This window comes from Notothenia rossii (genome assembly GCF_949606895.1).
Source record: "Notothenia rossii genome assembly, chromosome: 11".
Lineage (NCBI taxonomy): Eukaryota > Metazoa > Chordata > Actinopteri > Perciformes > Nototheniidae > Notothenia > Notothenia rossii.
In genome coordinates, this window is record NC_136910.1 from 40,412,076 (window position 1) to 40,429,745 (window position 17,670).

The 17,670-nt window shown below is 38.5% G+C and overlaps 1 protein-coding gene across 4 annotated transcripts; it reads right to left on the reverse strand.

The window, feature by feature from the left end:
* Positions 1–392: 392 nt before the first annotated feature.
* polm (polymerase (DNA directed), mu) lies at positions 393–15,486 on the reverse strand. Of its 4 annotated transcripts, none has more exons than XM_079660700.1 (12): positions 15,106–15,486; positions 14,306–14,483; positions 13,776–13,874; positions 11,984–12,154; positions 11,818–11,889; positions 10,760–10,880; positions 10,545–10,677; positions 10,354–10,456; positions 9,908–10,243; positions 9,751–9,834; positions 9,542–9,664; positions 393–529 (listed from the first exon to the last, which is right to left on the reverse strand). In XM_079660700.1, exons 1-11 carry the CDS (start codon positions 15,291–15,293, stop codon positions 9,578–9,580), a joined length of 1,572 nt encoding a protein of 523 aa, XP_079516826.1. In that variant the 5' UTR covers positions 15,294–15,486; the 3' UTR covers positions 393–529; positions 9,542–9,577. The 4 variants fall into 4 exon arrangements, with proteins under 4 accessions (XP_079516826.1, XP_079516828.1, XP_079516827.1 ...); XM_079660702.1 differs by lacking the exon at positions 393–529 and adding an exon at positions 941–5,785; XM_079660701.1 differs by lacking the exon at positions 393–529 and adding an exon at positions 5,853–7,210.
* Between the last annotated feature and the right edge of the window lie 2,184 nt (positions 15,487–17,670).

The following is a 17,670-nucleotide window of genomic DNA, read 5'->3' on the forward strand; positions in this document are numbered from 1 at the left end:
CTGGTTTCTATAAAAATAAGATATGAAATCTGTTAAAATAGTTTTAATATCATAAAAAAATGCTATCCTCGCAGACCAACTTGGCACATTCATAAACATTCAACATATCCTTATACCTGTTTAACATCACACTGTCTTATTACATGTTTATAAGATGAACTTACAGTTTGTATGGGGGTATTACACACATGTTTTGCCTTAAATGTATAGAAGTAGAATTATAGAGTGGCATAACATGGGAAAACTCAAGTTAACACATAACTTCTCATGGCTGGACTGAACATACCTTGATTATTGTGGGAGGTTTGGTGCTGTAGACTGATTGAATTGAGGCCCTGGTTTCTGGTTTCTTGCTGCTCGGGTCCATTTTCTGACTTCTGCCTGCAGTAAAAGCCCGGCAGACTCTCTGAATGAGTCCCACAGGCGGCGGGTCCAGAGGCTGAGCTCTCTGTGCCGGAGGACTGGCTGCTCTGGGCCATCCACTCGATGGAAAACTGTCCTCTCATGGCTGCAGTGTTGAAGTTTTGTCCTGGAAAAGAGTAAATCCTTGTATTTGGTGAAAGCAGGTTTTGAGTCCTGGGTGCAGAGGAAGGTGTGCTGGTCTGTCCTGAGAGTTTTAACTGGCCCTCTTATCAGAGCCTGTCTGTATTTATAGGAGGCTTCAAACTCCCTCAGCTCCAAGATCAAAGCACACATCCTCCCGTCCCTCCCACCCTCCCCTCCTTTAGTTTTCACAACTGGAGTAATTAAGATGTCTCATTCAGTCTCAATGAGGCTGTTACAACAAGGCTCCAGTGAGTCTGGGAAGGACCCCCCCCTGCCACCTCCCCTCCTTCCTGCCTCCAAAAAAGATAATAGACTCACCTCACCCCAAACTGTCTCCATCTCCTCCACAACCCAGTCCTTACTGTAAATAAATAACCCCCCCCCCCCCCCCTCACGTTGACAGTTTCAGTTTGATATTTAAAAATCACTGTACTGGGTCTCTAACGGTCTAAGATATGTTTTTTCTGTCACCTGACATTTCTTGTAAACTTACATAAGTAAAACTGAATGGATTAAAGGGAATGTCAGTCATTTTTAAAGCAGAAATGTCTGTTGGTTGTAAAAAGCTAAATCAAGGGCTTATGCTTTCTTTGTGTATAATATATATTGGTTTAAGCTATTGGTCCAACAGAGAAGTCTGACTGAGAATGTAATAAATAATTCTGGCAAATCACACCCAATGTTCATCAAAGTGAAGAATATAGAATTGGTTTAGGATAATCCTTGTGCTGATTTAAAAAGAAAATGTTTCTGGAGATTCATTGAAAATAAAAAAATCATTATAGCTACATCCCTGATGATGATATTTCTTATCATTAATCATACTTCAATGTTCATAGAGTGCTTAACTGGTCCTCCAGTCATTACTTAACATTTGTCTTAACAAGCAACATAACAAGCAGTGAGTGGTTTAATTTAACAGCAATGGCTAATCAAGGATGATCCCATAGATTAAAGGCAAACTGTCTGATATGACGTGATAACAAAAGATTAACCTGTGACAGGTTTTTAGATTATATTTATTTTTTATTGATCAGGATTAAGGTAAATGATCCTACGATGATCACTCATCACAATAAATATGATATGTGTAGTGTTGTGGAAGTAGAAACAGACCTTTATAGAAGTTAAAGAACTACATGAAGCAAGACTCTATATAAACCTCATATTTAACACATAAAACACAGATTTCCGAGTACTGAGTACTAGTATTTAGGACTTACTGTCATAATTTAAGTTACAAATTGTAAAATGTCCTGATAAAAGTCCTCCATTACAAACCTCTGTAAACTCCTTTTTCACTTCATGACTGTATTCAATTATTATAACTTGTACTAATGTGTTACATTTGAGTGTTTTGGGCGAAAAGGACACTAATTTCCTACAAGGATATATTATAATAATAATAATAATAATAATACATGAATTATGTCATCAGAAATACCTTTATGTTATTTAATCTAGTTAAAAATGTAACCACAGTGGCAAAACTACAGACATATTGTAAAGTTTGATATCCAGTTTCATGACATTAAGTGCAGTGGTGGTAAGTACTCTGATCCTTTACTTAAGTAAGAGTAGCTGTAAAGTACTTCCTATACATAATGGTAATAACCTACTCTGCAGAGCTTCAGATCATCTTAAACCATTGTGTCACTTTCAATGCTAAAATGGGGATTTGGGGATCAAGTTAAAGTGACTGATAATTAACTATCTGCAGAGGATGATCCCACATTTGAAGTCACCTGCATGGACCCGAGTCTGTCTCCGCGTAAAACGGCAGGCAGCCCGGCGCTGTTTTGTGTGCAAATGGTGCGTGGGCCAAACAATTTGTGGGTGTAAAGGGTTAATCGGGTCAATCACGTAACGGTGCCATTGATAGGATAATGAGAGTGCTCGGGCCGGTATCTCCTCGCCTCCAGACGCGCCGTCTGTGCGCGAAGCGGAGAGGAGCGCATTGGAGAGCCGCGGTGCTAACAGCTCATCCCAGAGACACTTCAAAGAGGCTCTGCGCTTTGATACCAACACAACCAACACGAGACAGGACACCATAAGACCTCTTCATATCGGCTCAGCTTGAGTACTCCACATTAAAAATATACTCAGAAGATGATCAGAACTGATACACTGACTCTGGTATTAAAGTGGTGTCAGTCTACTTAGTATGTCATTCCATGCAGAATACACTGAATTAATAGCAACATTAATTAGTTAATATACTTTTTACCAAATTTTAGCAACATGATACTACACGTCAATAAACTAAATAAGTAATACAAATCTAAAGTAATCATATATCACTTGTGTAGCCATTACTTTAGTTTAGAAACATTCTCAGTACTTTTCACGAAATAAAGAATTTGAATACTTCCTCAAATACTTTGTGGAAGTATTCATATTTAATATGTTTTACATCCTTTGATAATTATATGTTCCCATCCAATATTACAATTTCCTTCTGAGTTTTTGGTTCTAAACAGGGTTTAAAGATGTGGAATTACTCAGATCCTCTTCTTAAATAAAAGTAGCGATACTAGGTCCTGCATTCAAAATAATGTTACAGTAAAAATATCAGTGACATTTACTTTGTATAGTAACACAAGTCAAAATTCCCCATTTGACTGATTTTATACTCAACATTATATTACTGATACATTAATGTTCAAGCAGCATTTGATTCTAGCTGCTCAATGATGTCACTTTATTATTATTATTATTATTATTATTATGAAAAATATGGCAAAAACAGTGGTGACTGTAGGTGTCCTGCATTATGAAATCCCACTCAAGTAAATGTGCAGATGTTTTACAGGAAAAAATGTTTGACATCCTCACGTTCAAATTAACCTTGCCGATGAATGTGTTTCTTAAACGTGATCAGTTTATAAAATATGAAAGCTGCAGACTTAATATTGATTGATATTGGTATCTGTGGATGTTGCAGTGTTGTCTCCTGTCTTCTCGCCTGTCTGTCTGCTTTTCCATCTGTCTGCCTGTCTGTAACATCAAAGACCTGCAGACCTGCATGTCACAGGGCATGATGGGAGATGACAAGGTAGAGCAAGCGGTCACTGATACCCATCCACACCATTAAAGCACAGACAGACGGAGGGGCAGCGATGGAGGTGACGTAGAGACAACAAATGATCAGGACCCCTTTGAACTTTTAACTGTACCAATCACCTGCCGCTCATTTTTCTGCAACTCTTGTTGTGAGTGCTATCTAAGATAGATGCACTTTATTGATAGCAAATGGGATACATTCTTCTGGCTCTTGCAGAGTCAATGGCCAAAAGTGACCAATTAGTTTGAGGTTCTTGAACATAACTTTGTCTAGCTACTTTTTCCTTTTGTTGAACTAATTAACCCTCTTTATTCATACTAATAAGTACTTTATTTTAGATAACCATTTTACAATACAATAGAGAGTTTTTGTTTTATCACCTTTGACATCAGTAAGTTGACCTAAATGCCAATTAAATCAGCAAAAGAAAATTAATTGAAACTTAGGGTCTAGTTCGGAATTGCTGTTACAGATGCTTGAGTAACCTAAGGGTTGAGACATTTCCCTACATGGTTGATATAGAATAACAGTTTAAATGTGGCTGTTAAAACGTCTGTATTTTGACTTCAAATGGAGTCATTTCAATATATTTGTAATTGTATTGGTTGATTGGTTTAGTATGAGCTCATGATTATTCTGAAACATTGTTTGCATTATTGTATGTATGGTCATTAATATTTCTCATGTAAATGTGTGTTTCGTGAAAATAAAAAGAGTGTTGTGTTGTTGATGTTAACTGTATACAAGGAAATAAATAGATTCCCTAATGACGGCGAGATGACTAAAAAGTACAGCAGTTGTGGTTTAATTTGAGATCAAATTGTAGGAATGAAACCTTTAAATCTATTCAAATCTGTCACTCTGCAATCACTAAGTCCACCATTCAAGACAGACGTTAGTTTACATTTGAGGGGTTTTGGGATATACACTATTACCGTCACAGCGCAGCCACCAGATCCTGGATTTTAGGGATACATTTAAATGTCACAATCTCAAAACAAGACAAGCCTCACTGTCCCATTTGAAGAGGGGAGTCGCTGTGCCTGCTCGTCCAGCAGGACCTGTCTCACTGGCCCCATCAAAGCCCTGGGAGCCTTTGAAGAGGGTGATAGGGATCAATGGGACAGGGGAAGAGGCCTTAACTGACTGTGTTACAGACAGGGCGGGCAACTGCTGGAGACTGCCGGCAATGGAGATCAATGATTATTGGGCGTCATCACCACCCTCATCTGCATAGAGGAATCCATTCAGCATCAGAAACAGACACATTTTATTTGTAAATTTCAGGTTTTGTTCTGGTTTTTTATGCACATTTGGGCTAAAGTGCAACAGGATAAGGCCGTAAATCATTTATTTATTCTTCTTCCTGTCAAAATAAATGTTTTACATTTTAAAAACACAAAAAGGAAAAGAGTGTTATTGTTAATTATCGTTTACTATTTGTTTTAAGCTACGTTAAAGGGGACTTCATCACACAGCTTTCTAATTATTTCAAAGAAAGGAAAAGAGCAAAGAGTAAAGTAAAGTATATAGATTTAAAATGATAAATTGTGGACCATGTAGTCAAGAAATTAAATGAAAGAAACATGTGTTTTAAAGAAATGTTAGGAATGAATTTAAGGGGATTTATGATTTACTTGTGAAGCGTAATAGTTCGTACATTTGAATCGAACAAATATATACTAAGATAACTCATTTGCAAAAGACACTTAACATTGACTTCGTCTTAAGTAGGAACCAAAAGGCTTGGAGCTGGGAGCCTCAGACAGGAAATTAGAATGTAGAGACAAACTAACACATAGATGTTTTTATGGGATTTGTCGGAAATGAGAAAATTAAGATCATCAGCGGTGTTGTCCTTTCAAACTGCTATAATAAAGAAGAGTTCAACTGATATTTATTTGGGACTCTTTCAATAGGAAACTGATAAAGACGGAGATATAAGCTGATGTATGCAGAGATGTGACCACCATGTTGGGACATGTGTCTCCCCCTGGTCTGCTGCTCAGCGCCCCGGGGGGCTCGAGGTGTGTTTGTGTCCATAACAGAGCAGCAAACAGGCCCATTAGAGATGAAAGGGTCTGAATGGAGCCAATCAAAGAGGGGCCCAGCAGGAGACCGTTACCCCACAGACAGCAGCAGCCTGGGACTGGGGCCGGGAGGACGGGACCCCCTCTGCACGGATAAGGAGCATTTACACACACAAACAAACAAACAAACACACACGCACAGTCAGGATTACTATCCGTTTTATTGGCCTGTTGTGTTCATGTATATCCAAGTAAATGTTGAATATGCACACACTAAGTCTTGTGTTTGAGCACAACAGACAGAAACAGATGTAAACACAGATTGTGCAGAAACCCTTGAGCGAAATTAAATTTGGTTTAAAATTGTTTCGGTTTTGTTTGATTTTAAGAAATGTGAAATGATTACTACCTCGCAATTACATTTAAACTATTTGTTCTTCTTTTTTTGTTAGGATACTTTATATTTCTACTCCACTGTTTTGTTTTTGACAGATATAGCTACGTCTTTTTCAAAGATATAAAAGGTATATAAATAAAATATCAAATAAATGCGGGATTACACCAGTGGTGTCCAAACGTTTGGCTTGTGACCTCTTACAAACAGTCTGTGTGTTTGGCTGTCATATTTAAAATGTGCTCCAAATTTCACTCGAATAACTGTTTCTGGGTTCAAACTGAGAACATGATCCAATATTCCAACAAAAGAAATAAAACAGATTTCTGTTTCTTTTTTTCTCTCCTCTCCTTTAATCATCCCACCACCCATTAGGTTTATCTGGTCACCCTTTATCAGTATTAACACTCTTTTAAATTTGCCACAGAATCTGAGACATTTTACTACTTTGCAGAATGTGTATTTTAACTGCTGATGCTTCATGTATATTTTCTGATAATACTATTATTCTAAAGTTAAATTGGTTTGGCGTGTTTTACTTTAGAAAGGGATCTGAATAACCCTGCACTTTTGTTCTTTGACATGTATTTCATTTGGGAAATACATTTAAATAAATTATCCCTTTGATACAGTCTTGTCCTTCAGGTTTTGTATGACAGAGATCTTCATTTAGCGCAGATATATTCCTGTGTGTGTGTGTGTGTGTGTGTGTGTGTGTGTGTGTGTGTGAGAGTGGTAGTGTGAACTCGCAGGCGTTTCCTTCACCTCTTCCTAACAGCCTCATTAACCTCTAAATACCAGTTTAACATCAAAGGCTGTGTCAGTGCTCACACCTCTGTCTCCTCTCACATCCACTCTCTTTGACATGGGTACACACTTCTTCCCATGATCTTATTTTATTTTTTGAACACGATTAGGTTGTATGAAATGTAAACACAGTGTGAAACACAGTGTGCTGGTAGTTGGAAATGCAGTACGAAGGTAAAAAGGGATTTATTTGCAATGTTCCTGCCTCACCATTGACACATCTCTGTTTTTGACACCGTATGTGTGAACCAAAAGTTCCTGAGGGAGAAGGACAGACATGAGAGACATTGTCCTGCAGGAGGGGACTGCCAGTCTGGGCTTCTGTGAGAACAGAGGGGAGGCCGGTTGTGGAAATGGAAATTAAGCCAACTGTGAAGGAAGGATGTATGACTTATCATTTCAGATCAATATTGAAATAGATCTCCTAGAAAAAACATATACGTCTTTTTTTATTAGAAGTGATTTATTTTATATACGTTTAATATGCTATTAACATTTTAAGTACTATTTATAGTTAAGATTTTCCTGCATAAAAACACAAGAGTAACACTCAAACAGAAAACAATGTAAGGAACACAGTGGTGGAAAAATTACTCAGATCCTTTATTAAAGTTAAAGTAACAATACTGCTATTTAAAAGTATGCGGATAAAAGTGAAAGTCCTGCATTTAAACTCGCCCTAGGTATACATATATATATATATATAAGTATTTTCACCACAATATCCCTGAAATATCCGCAGTAAATGTACTCATTCTGCAGTAAAGTACTTCTTGTGACTGGTTTTATGTGACATTAGATGGATACATTTTAGATTAACATTTCTCAGTTGTAGCGGCTCTGGTCAGCTAGTTTTAACTACTTTGAGTACAAGTTAGCTAGTTTAGTTCAAATGTTTTCAACCTAGAGGGTCACCAGTTAAATCTGAGGGATCAGAAGTTGGTTAATGAGAAGAGAGAAGATATGATACATTTGTATTCACATTTTGTCCTTTATTGAACGGTTACTCCACCTCGTTGATTTCTGACTGTCTGACTCTCTGTTAACAAATCATAGACATATCATCACACTCTAAACGTTTGGGAACCACTGGCTTATTCTTTATATGTATGTTGTATTTTAAAAGCAGGTTTCTTAATGTAAAATCTCCATATTAACTCAAACGATGCCAGTGACTGTAGCTTTAGAAAAAGGTTGTGTAGTAAAGATAATATTCCCCCTGATATGAAGTGGAGTAGCAGTATGAAGCAGCATAACATATTTTTTTAATATATTGTCACTGACTTCCTGTTCTTTTCCCGGAGATCACTTGTGGTCTCTCTGCTGTGTGGCTTTCTTTTGGAACAGACGTTGTAGAATACAGATCAGTAGCACACAGGTGTGTCTGTGGGGAAATGTTCCTTGAACACTTTACAAAGACAGGATGGTAAAATATCCTGTCACTCTGTATAAGAAGAACACGAGTTGTACAGATATGAAAGAAAAGAAATCTTGAAATCTGTATTTCCTTGTCAAACGACAGATAGCATGTTTCGATGTTCAGCTCTGTTGGTGTTTGATCAGGTCAAACTGTTATCCTGTTTCTTTTTTAACATTATCTTCAGCTGGGTTGCAGATGTATTCCCATCACACTTTGACTGCATTAACCATATCTGTCTTTATCGAACAGGAGCAGCTTTCTTTGTTCTTTTGAGAAAATAAAATTATATAAAAACTCCCCTATATTAGTCACTTGGTCGACCCATTTGGTCCAGACCAAACTATCTCATGCATTTAAATAACATGTTATTGAGGAAGCAGCCCCTGACTTTTCCTCTAGCGCCACCATGAGGTTCACATTGTTGTCTTTTCATTGGATTTATATTAAGAACAGATTGTACAGTTCAGCAGCTTATAACAAATACCTTCTTCAGCAAGCAGCAAGATCAGAGCATTTATTATATATCATTTTTAAACATTTTAATTTAGGATGCGGTCACTCCTTTGCCAGAACTACAGCTAAAACAAAATGCATCCAAAATGATCATAACGTTGAATAAACATCCCTCTAAAACCGTTTTAACACAAACTGAAAAGCATTGCCTTCGTAGGTGATTTATTAAAGGACTGCTGTACTACACTGTATTAGTCTAAGCCGAATTGACTAGTCCACTAACACAGGTTCCCTACAGTGCAAATATTGCTTCAAAATTCAATTTCTGGAATTCAGTTCATATTAATGTGCAAACAGGGCAAAAAAAAGCCAATAAAAGGCCATAAAAACGCAGCTACTCTTATGCATTTTTAGAGGCCAGTTCAGCGGAGCAGCGGGACGGCAACACTGAGGAATCCGCACACAAAATTTCACGTTGACGAACAAAAAAGTTACATTTTTAATCCGGTAAAAAGTTATGAGGGAAAATGTTCTGCATTCCTTCATCATATTTTTCATATTCCATCTTCTTGCGTTTTCAAACGCTGCGATTGTGGTGACCGTGGATAAAATAGTTGATGGTAGCTTTTCAGAGATCTAAAATTTTATAGTTATAAAATGGTATTATTTTGGAATCAGTCATGGATTTAGTTACCTAATAATCATGGATACTGGAGCAACATTACTGCATCAATAGAGCCCCGTTCAGTTCTGTCTTTTGGGCTGAACCACCAGCTGATACTGCATTAACCCCCCCACTCTCCGCAGGTATGACCCTCACATGGTACCTGCTGGTTCCTCCTGCAGGACATCCTCAGCTCCGGTCAGGCGTTTCTCTCTGACGGAGGGATGTACTCCAGACCGAGATGAGCAAAAATCTCCTCCTCTGATGAAGCTCTCAGGTACTTGCTCTGTAAAAATACAAACATGCATTGCTATTCATTTACCCCCCAAAACGCCAACAAAACGTGTTAAATGGTGTATTAGAGGTGTTTACCTGTGTGTTATCGTAAAGAGCGTGGCTGCTCAGAGACATGGCCTTCTCGTGCCCCGCCCAGCGTCGCAGCTCTCTCTCAAACAACTGCAGAGAATTAAGACTCAGTGGAAGGACTTCACTTGCAATATTTATCCTGCATAATATATCAAAAAGTCACCTTTGATCCGGTCCAGCCCAGCAGAGCAAAAGCAAACTGGCTGATGGGCGACACCACCAGGTCCACTCTGACCGCTCTCCATGGTTTGAGATGTGCACGTTTTGTCGACTCACTTCCTTCATCTTTAACCAACGAGGGGGTTGTAAGACGACATGTGTCCTCAGGTGTATCTTCTGTCAGTGTCTCTGTTTGTGTTGTTCCTTGTTTCGCATCCTCAGGCAGTTTAAAGATGGAGAAACACCTCTCGAAGCGGTCCATGTTGGAGGAAGGCCGAGCAGGACCGTCCTTTGACTCCAGGTAAGAGTTTCTTGTAGTTTTCTGGTACAACAAGAAACCCTGGAGAGACAGAAAACTATATTTGTAACATTTGAGCAGTGAAAATGTGGTTAAAATAACTTCAGGTTGTCAAAAAGTCATCTTAAAAAATGCACTGACTCAGGGTTTACCTTTGATTCCAACCAGGACACGACTTTAGGCATCAGCCCCACCTCTCTGCCCTTCTCTGGGTGTGTTATCAGGAAGTCCACATCATGGCCTGTCAGCTTCCCTCTGGAGAGCGTCAGTAGTTATTTTTTTCTTGATTTAATATGTTTGAACTTCTGAAATCTCAAAAACAAGACAATGGGATAATATCTACCTCCTGAAACCTCCTATCAGAGTAATCTGTACCCCTGGCAACACAGACATGACAGCTTTAGCCACAATCTCTCCGATGGCGTCACCCTCTGCCTTAGTGACCGGCTGGTTGAGGTCATCATAGTGCTCCAGACCTTAGGGAAGACAGTATATTACTTTGAGGAGAAACAAGATGAAATACAATGTGAATGAATACATGGGCATCGGGACACACACCTGCTTGTTGAGCTCTATTGAGAGTGTGTGCGGAGTCCTGTAACTGAGGAAGGCTGTGTATCCCCTCTCTGATCCATCTCTCTGCTGTTTTTGATCCAACCCCAAAAATACCTGTTAACACCTGAAACACATCATGATATAAAAATGAAACTGTGGAATACAAATCAGGATTTGAGCGAGTAACAAATACTATTAAAAAATGTCATTAAGCAACATAACATCAGAATCATTGGTAACCTTAATAGGTTATTGATCACTTTAACAGTTTGTTAAATTATAAGAGTGTGTGTGTGTGTGTGTGTGTGTGTGTGTGTGTGTGTGTGTGTGTGTGTGTGTGTGTTGAAGTTGTTTTATAGAATTTCAGCAGCTTTTTCACTTTTGGCTAATGTATTAAAGAAAAGTTATACTGAGATTGAGTTAAGATTATATCTATAAAACATGACTAAAAAGAGGATAATAAAACCAGTCTGATCCAGTGTAGAGCCACTAGGTGGTGCTGGAGAGGAAATGAGATCCATGTTGGAGAGTGTGAATCATTGGATGTGGATCACTCAGATATTTATTTGGAAATGTCACTGAGTTTTGGGAAATGGTACAAATATTAGAAAATAAATTCGCCATGTGTTGTTTATTAATCTATTTTTCCCAAGAGAGTGTAATAAATAATGTTAATAGCAAGTAAAACTAGCTACTGTAGCACAAGGAACTGTTTAAGAAGACATCTTAATGTAAGCTGTCACACATTTGGAAGAATAGTGAATTAAAGAATAATAGAATAAAATATAATAGCATTTTCTTATTTGTGTTGCTTCTTCTCAGAGGCAAGACCTGTGAGCCATTCAAGTGAAAATGTATTGTTTAATTTGAAGGCTTTTTAGAGCCTTAAGAGGTCAAGTTATGACATATTTCACAAGAAAAAGCTAACAATTTAAGAGAAATCTTTCCTAAAACTTTTCTTTCTTTAATAATCTGGTGACCCTTTAATTTATAATATAGATCCAAAAAATCATATAAACTACAAAACTGCACAAGGTTTACGGAACAAACAGCTGACATACCTTCAGTGCCTTAAACCGCTCCGACTGCTTTGTACACTCCACTTCACTGGATGCTCCATTTTCCAAAACGTCCTGCAAGAAAAGAGAATAAAAACAGATGAATAATAGATATTTGTTTAAGTGTGATTAGGGAGATATTAATTTAAAGGGATATATTTCCACTGACTTTGATGACTCTGAGTGAATGTCCTCCCAGACAGGGCAGCCCTCTGAGCTGCAGCAGGTCTGTCACCGGGCTGTGGAGAGCCTTCAGCACGGCGGCGGCTCGTCGGAACGCAACGCCTCGTCCGTCCTCGTCACTGAGCTCAGCGCTTTCAGCCAGGAGAGACAGCGCATCCTGAGACAGAAAACACATCCTCAATCTCTCAGTTTTCTGTTTTCATTTAGCTAACAACAGGTGTAATATACAGTGGGGCAAAAAAGTATTTAGTCAGCCACCAATTGTGCAAGTTCTCCCACTTACAAAGATGAGAGAGGCCTGTAATTTTCATCCTAGGTATACCTCAACTATGAGAGACAAAATGAGAAAATAAATCCAGAAAATCACATAGTCTGATTTTTAAAGAATGTATTTACAAATGATGGTGGAAAATAAGTATTTGGTCACCTACAAACAAACAAGATTTCTGGCTCTCACAGACCTGTAACTTCTTCTTTAAGAGCCTCCTCTGTCCTCCACTCGTTAACTGTGTTAATGGCACCTGTTTGAACTCGTTATCAGTATAAAAGACACCTGTCCACAACCTCAAACAGTCAAACTCCAAACTCCACTATGGCCAAGACCAAAGAGCTGTCAAAGGACACCAGAAACAAAATTGTAGAACTGCACCAGGCTGGGAAGACTGAATCTGCAATAGGTAAGCAGCTTGGTGTGAAGAAATCAACTGTGGGAGCAATTATTAGAAAATGGAAGACATACAAGACCACTGATAATCTCCCTCGATCTGGGGCTCCACGCAAGATCTCACCCCGTGGGGTCAAAATGATCACAAGAACGGTGAGCAAAAATCCCAGAACCACACGGGGGGACCTAGTCAATGACCTGCAGAGAGCTGGGACCAAAGTAACAAAGGCTACCATCAGTAACACACTACGCCGCCAGGGACTCAAATCCTGCAGTGCCAGACGTGTCCCCCTGCTTAAGCCAGTACATGTCTAGGCCCGTCTGAAGTTTGCTAAACTCAACTAGACGTGTTTGGAGGAGAAAGAATGCTGAGTTGCATCCAAAGAACACCATACCTACTGTGAAACATTGGGGTGGAAACATCATGCTTTGGGGCTGTTTTTCTGCAAAGGGACCAGGACGACTGATCCGTGTAAAGGAAAGAATGAATGGGGCCATGTATCGTGAGATTTTGAGTGACAACCTCATTCCATCAGCAAGGGCATTGAAGATGAAACGTGGCTGGGTCTTTCAGCATGACAATGATCCCAAACACACCGCCCGGGCAACGAAGGAGTGGCTTCGTAAGAAGCATTTCAAGGTCCTGGAGTGGCCTAGCCAGTCTCCAGATCTCAACCCCATAAAAAAACCTTTAGAGGGAGTTGAAAGTCCGTGTTGCCCAGCAATAGCCCCAAAACATCACTGCTCTAGAGGAGATCTGCATGGAGGAATGGGCCAAAATACCAGCAACAGTGTGTGAAAACCTTGTGAAGACTTACAGAAAACGTTTGACCTCTGTCATTGCCAACAAAGGGTATACAACAAAGTATTGAGATGAACTTTTGTTATTGACCAAATACTTATTTTCCACCATAATTTGCAAATAAATTCTTTAAAAATCAGACAATGTGATTTTCTGGATTTTTTTTTTTTTCTCATTTTGTCTCTCATAGTTGAGGTACACATAGGATGAAAATTACAGGCCTCTCATCTTTTTAAGTGGGAGAACTTGCACAATTGGGGGCTGACTAAATCCTTTTTTTCCCCACTGTAAGTGTTGGCTGGGGGACATTACAGTGAAGACGGTGTTGTGGTTCTCCAGAGTGGTCCTTCTCTGACAGGCGTAGCTCGGTACGATACTCTCCACCTCCTTCGATTCCTCAACCTGTTGCTCCTGTTAAAGACAGAGGGATTCAACAGCTTCACAAATACAACCAAAAACCAAGAGCTGGATTCATCTGAGAACTTTTATAAAAAAATCTAAATTCTAGTATTGTTTATTTCTACTTTTTAATTTCTACTATGTGCAATGCCTCGCTTTTGTTTTTGTTGTTTTTTATGCTGCTGCAACATAAAAGTGTCCCAATTTGGGACCAATAAAGTACCTCTTATCTTATCTTTACTTTTACTTCAATTCATGACAAATACTTAAATTAATATGGGTAGGATAGAAAATGCAATTGTATTTTATACATTTTAAATGTATGGTTTGTTACGCCATCTTTTATGAGCTGAAAATGTTAGGGAAGGAACAGGAATATTTTAGTGAAATTCTTGACTGCCATCTGATAGTAAATATCTTGAGGTGAGTAAAGAAAAAGGCACCTGTAGTTTATGTCTGTCCAGGATTTCAACAGGATGTCCCGCCTTCATGCTCTCTGTGTACCAGCTGATGTCCAGAAGGAGAGCTGGTGTCCTGCACTGACCTCCAATTTGTGAGCCCAGCCACGTCCTGACCTCATCTCCAGAGTTATTCTCAGAAATCACATGTGTGACGCTCTCACTGTGAATACACAATATTCAACATGTGATTCAAAGACACTACTGTACCCAAAGGTGAGAGCATGGCAGCACTCAATCACTCAATTCAATAAATGATTATAATGACTTTTTGGAAAGCCCGGGGAATGTAGATTAAAATACACGTTTACGTACAAGCTTTTGAACAATTCATGGTCGCTTATCATCAATGTATGAGAGTGTGTAAGCTGACTTAAAAGTAAAAGCGCTCAATGCAGACAAATCACCCCTGGATATATAAATGGATTATGAAAAACTAAAAAAGTAATACAAAATCCTTTACAAAATCTTCTTGTAAAGCTGAACAAGTTGAATAAAGGCAATCTCAATAGTTGAAACTTTATTTTCTGTCAATCAACTTAATCAATCAAATTGATTAATCAGTAACACTTCTCAAATATAAGCTGTAAGAAATCAATACAAATCTTGATTTGGTATAAAAATGTAAGCTGTCAACTAGAAGTAGAAATAAGCTTCAAAATGTAAATAGTCAAGTGAAGAATTTTAATTTTATTCTCACAGCTATTAAAGACAAAATGTACTTAGTTACTGTTCTTCACTGTTTTTCTCAATCGTACTAGACACTTTATTTATTTTTATCTTACCTGAACAACTCCTCCACCTGAAATCCTTTCTTTTGACCGAGCTGAGAGAGAAATGCTCTTCGACTGGCTCCCATTTTCCTTTCCAACAGGAATAAAACCACCTGAGGGAATTTGGCAGGTACTCCACTCCAAGTATTCCCAGTTTTCCCAGCACCTGAGGAGACTTTCCTTCTCTTCAACGGCACCATGTTTCACTTTATGGTTAAATAAGACGTTAAGGCGTCTAACGTAAATGGGTACATTCTCTGGGGTCGGTTAGAGTGAAAGAAAGCCGCAGAAAAAAGAAATAGCAGCTAAATTCTGTGCAGCAGTGCAACCGGATGCAGCTGTGTTGATGCACCGGCTGCACATGCGCACTATCAAAATAGTTCCGAGTGGAAACTGCGCTGAACACTGAAACGGCCCAGTATGGAAGACAGCTTTAAGTTATTAAAATGAATATTATTAAAATAAACATAAATACTCACGGTAAGTAACATGGGTAACATGTGTCTCCTTTTTTGTATTACTGTTTGGTGTATAATGCAGGATTGCTGCTTAATTTCCTATGTTGTGTACCTATAACATGAACACTAACATCACTTATAATATTAAATAAGTGAATTTATAAAATTAGAAATATATTTTGTAAAATTATAACGAATGAATCCTATTCTATTCTGTTCAACCCAATAAATTAAGTGATTTAAAAAATACATTGTTTGCCTCTGATGGAAATAGGATACTGAAGTATTATGAGCCTACCTAAAATGTGTACTATAAATAGTACTTTCCATCCTTTAATGTGGCTGAAAGTTGATAAATAGAGCTGGTTCTTCAACTTTAATCCCAGTCACTAGTAATAACAGCAGAAAGCACTTTCAGCTGTTAGCATAGTTCATTGTTTGAAGAGCTCCAGGTTGACAGTAGGCCTACTGACTGACTGCTACCTGCCTTCACTTCACAGTGCCATCAACAGCTGCAGGAAAAAAGATTGTTCAAAACATGATGTACGCTTAATTTATTCTCACTTTCAAAGCATTACTGTACAGCCTCAAAGGCTGCTATGCATGACTTTAGATCTAAGTTTCGTTTACCACTAACAGCTCCCCCTCAATATCAGTAAAGGGAAGTGCTCACAGATTTGGATGATAACATATGTCGAGGCTTATACTTATGATCAGCATATGTCTTTTTTTGTGGGAGATAATGACCTAAAAAGAACATATGTGCTCCACACAGAAAATGGGTTGTATGAATGTTTAAGCACCCAGTGTTCTCGAACCAGGAGTCAATGGAATATTATAACTTCTTCTGCATGCCGTGTCTACATTGGATTTGCATAGTCTATATTCAATGCAAATTAAATATCTTCAGACTACAAACATAGTATACAGAGTTTCCTGTTTTAAAACTCTTAAAATAAAAGAATATAATTATGTGAAACCCTGAAATAAACAGTTTTATCGACAGTTGCAAGAAAAAGTATGTGAACCCTTTGGAACTACCTGGATTTCTTCATAAATTGGTCATAAAATGTGTTCTGATCTTCATCTAAGTCACAACAATAGACAAACACAGTCTGCTTACGCTAAAACCACACAAACAATTATATATTTTTATGTTTTTATTGAACACACCATGCAAAAATTCACAGTGCAGGGTGGAAAAAGTATGTGAACCCTTGGATTTAATAACTGGTTTACCCTCCTTTGGCAGCAATAACCTCAACCAAACGTTTCCTATAGTTGCATATCAGACCTGCACAACGGTCAGGAGGAATTTTGGACCATTCCTCTTTACAAAACTGTTTCAGTTCAGCAATATTCTTGGGATTGCTGGTGTGAATCGCTCTCTTGAGGTCATGCCACAGCATCTCAATTGGGTTGAGGTCAGGACTCTGACTGGGCCACTCCAGAAGGCGTATTTTCTTCTGTTGAAGCCATGCTGTTGTTGATTTACTTCTGTGCTTTGGGTCGTTCTCCTGTTGCATCACCCATCTTCTGTTGAGCTTCAATTGGTGGACAGATGGCCTTAAGTTCTCCAGCAAAATGTCTTGATAAACTTGAGAATTCATTTTTCCGTCGATGATGGCAATCTGTCCAGGCCCTGAGGCAGCAAAGCAGCCCCAAACCATGATGCTCCCTCCACCATACTTCACAGTTGGGATGAGGTTTTGATGTGGGTGTGCAGTGCCTTTTTTTCTCCACACATAGCATTGTGTGTTCCTTCCAAACAACTCAACTTTGGTTTCATCTGTCCACAGAATATTTTGGAACATCCAGGTGCTCTTTTGCAAACTTCAAACGTGCAGCAATGTTTTTTCTGGACAGCAGTGGCTTCCTCCATTTTATGACCAACTTATGCAGATATCCAGGTAATTCCAAAGGGTTCACATACTTTTTTTGCAACTGTATAATAACTCTCAGGTGGTTCAAGGGGGTAAGTTAAGAGGAATCACATGGAGATCTATTGTTGAATTGGTTTCAGATCCTCTTTTGTGTAAAATAAGGTTTTATTTTCTTGAAAATAAAACTAAAGTAATAGACTATAAAATATATGTGTCAGATTGTTATATAGGCTTGA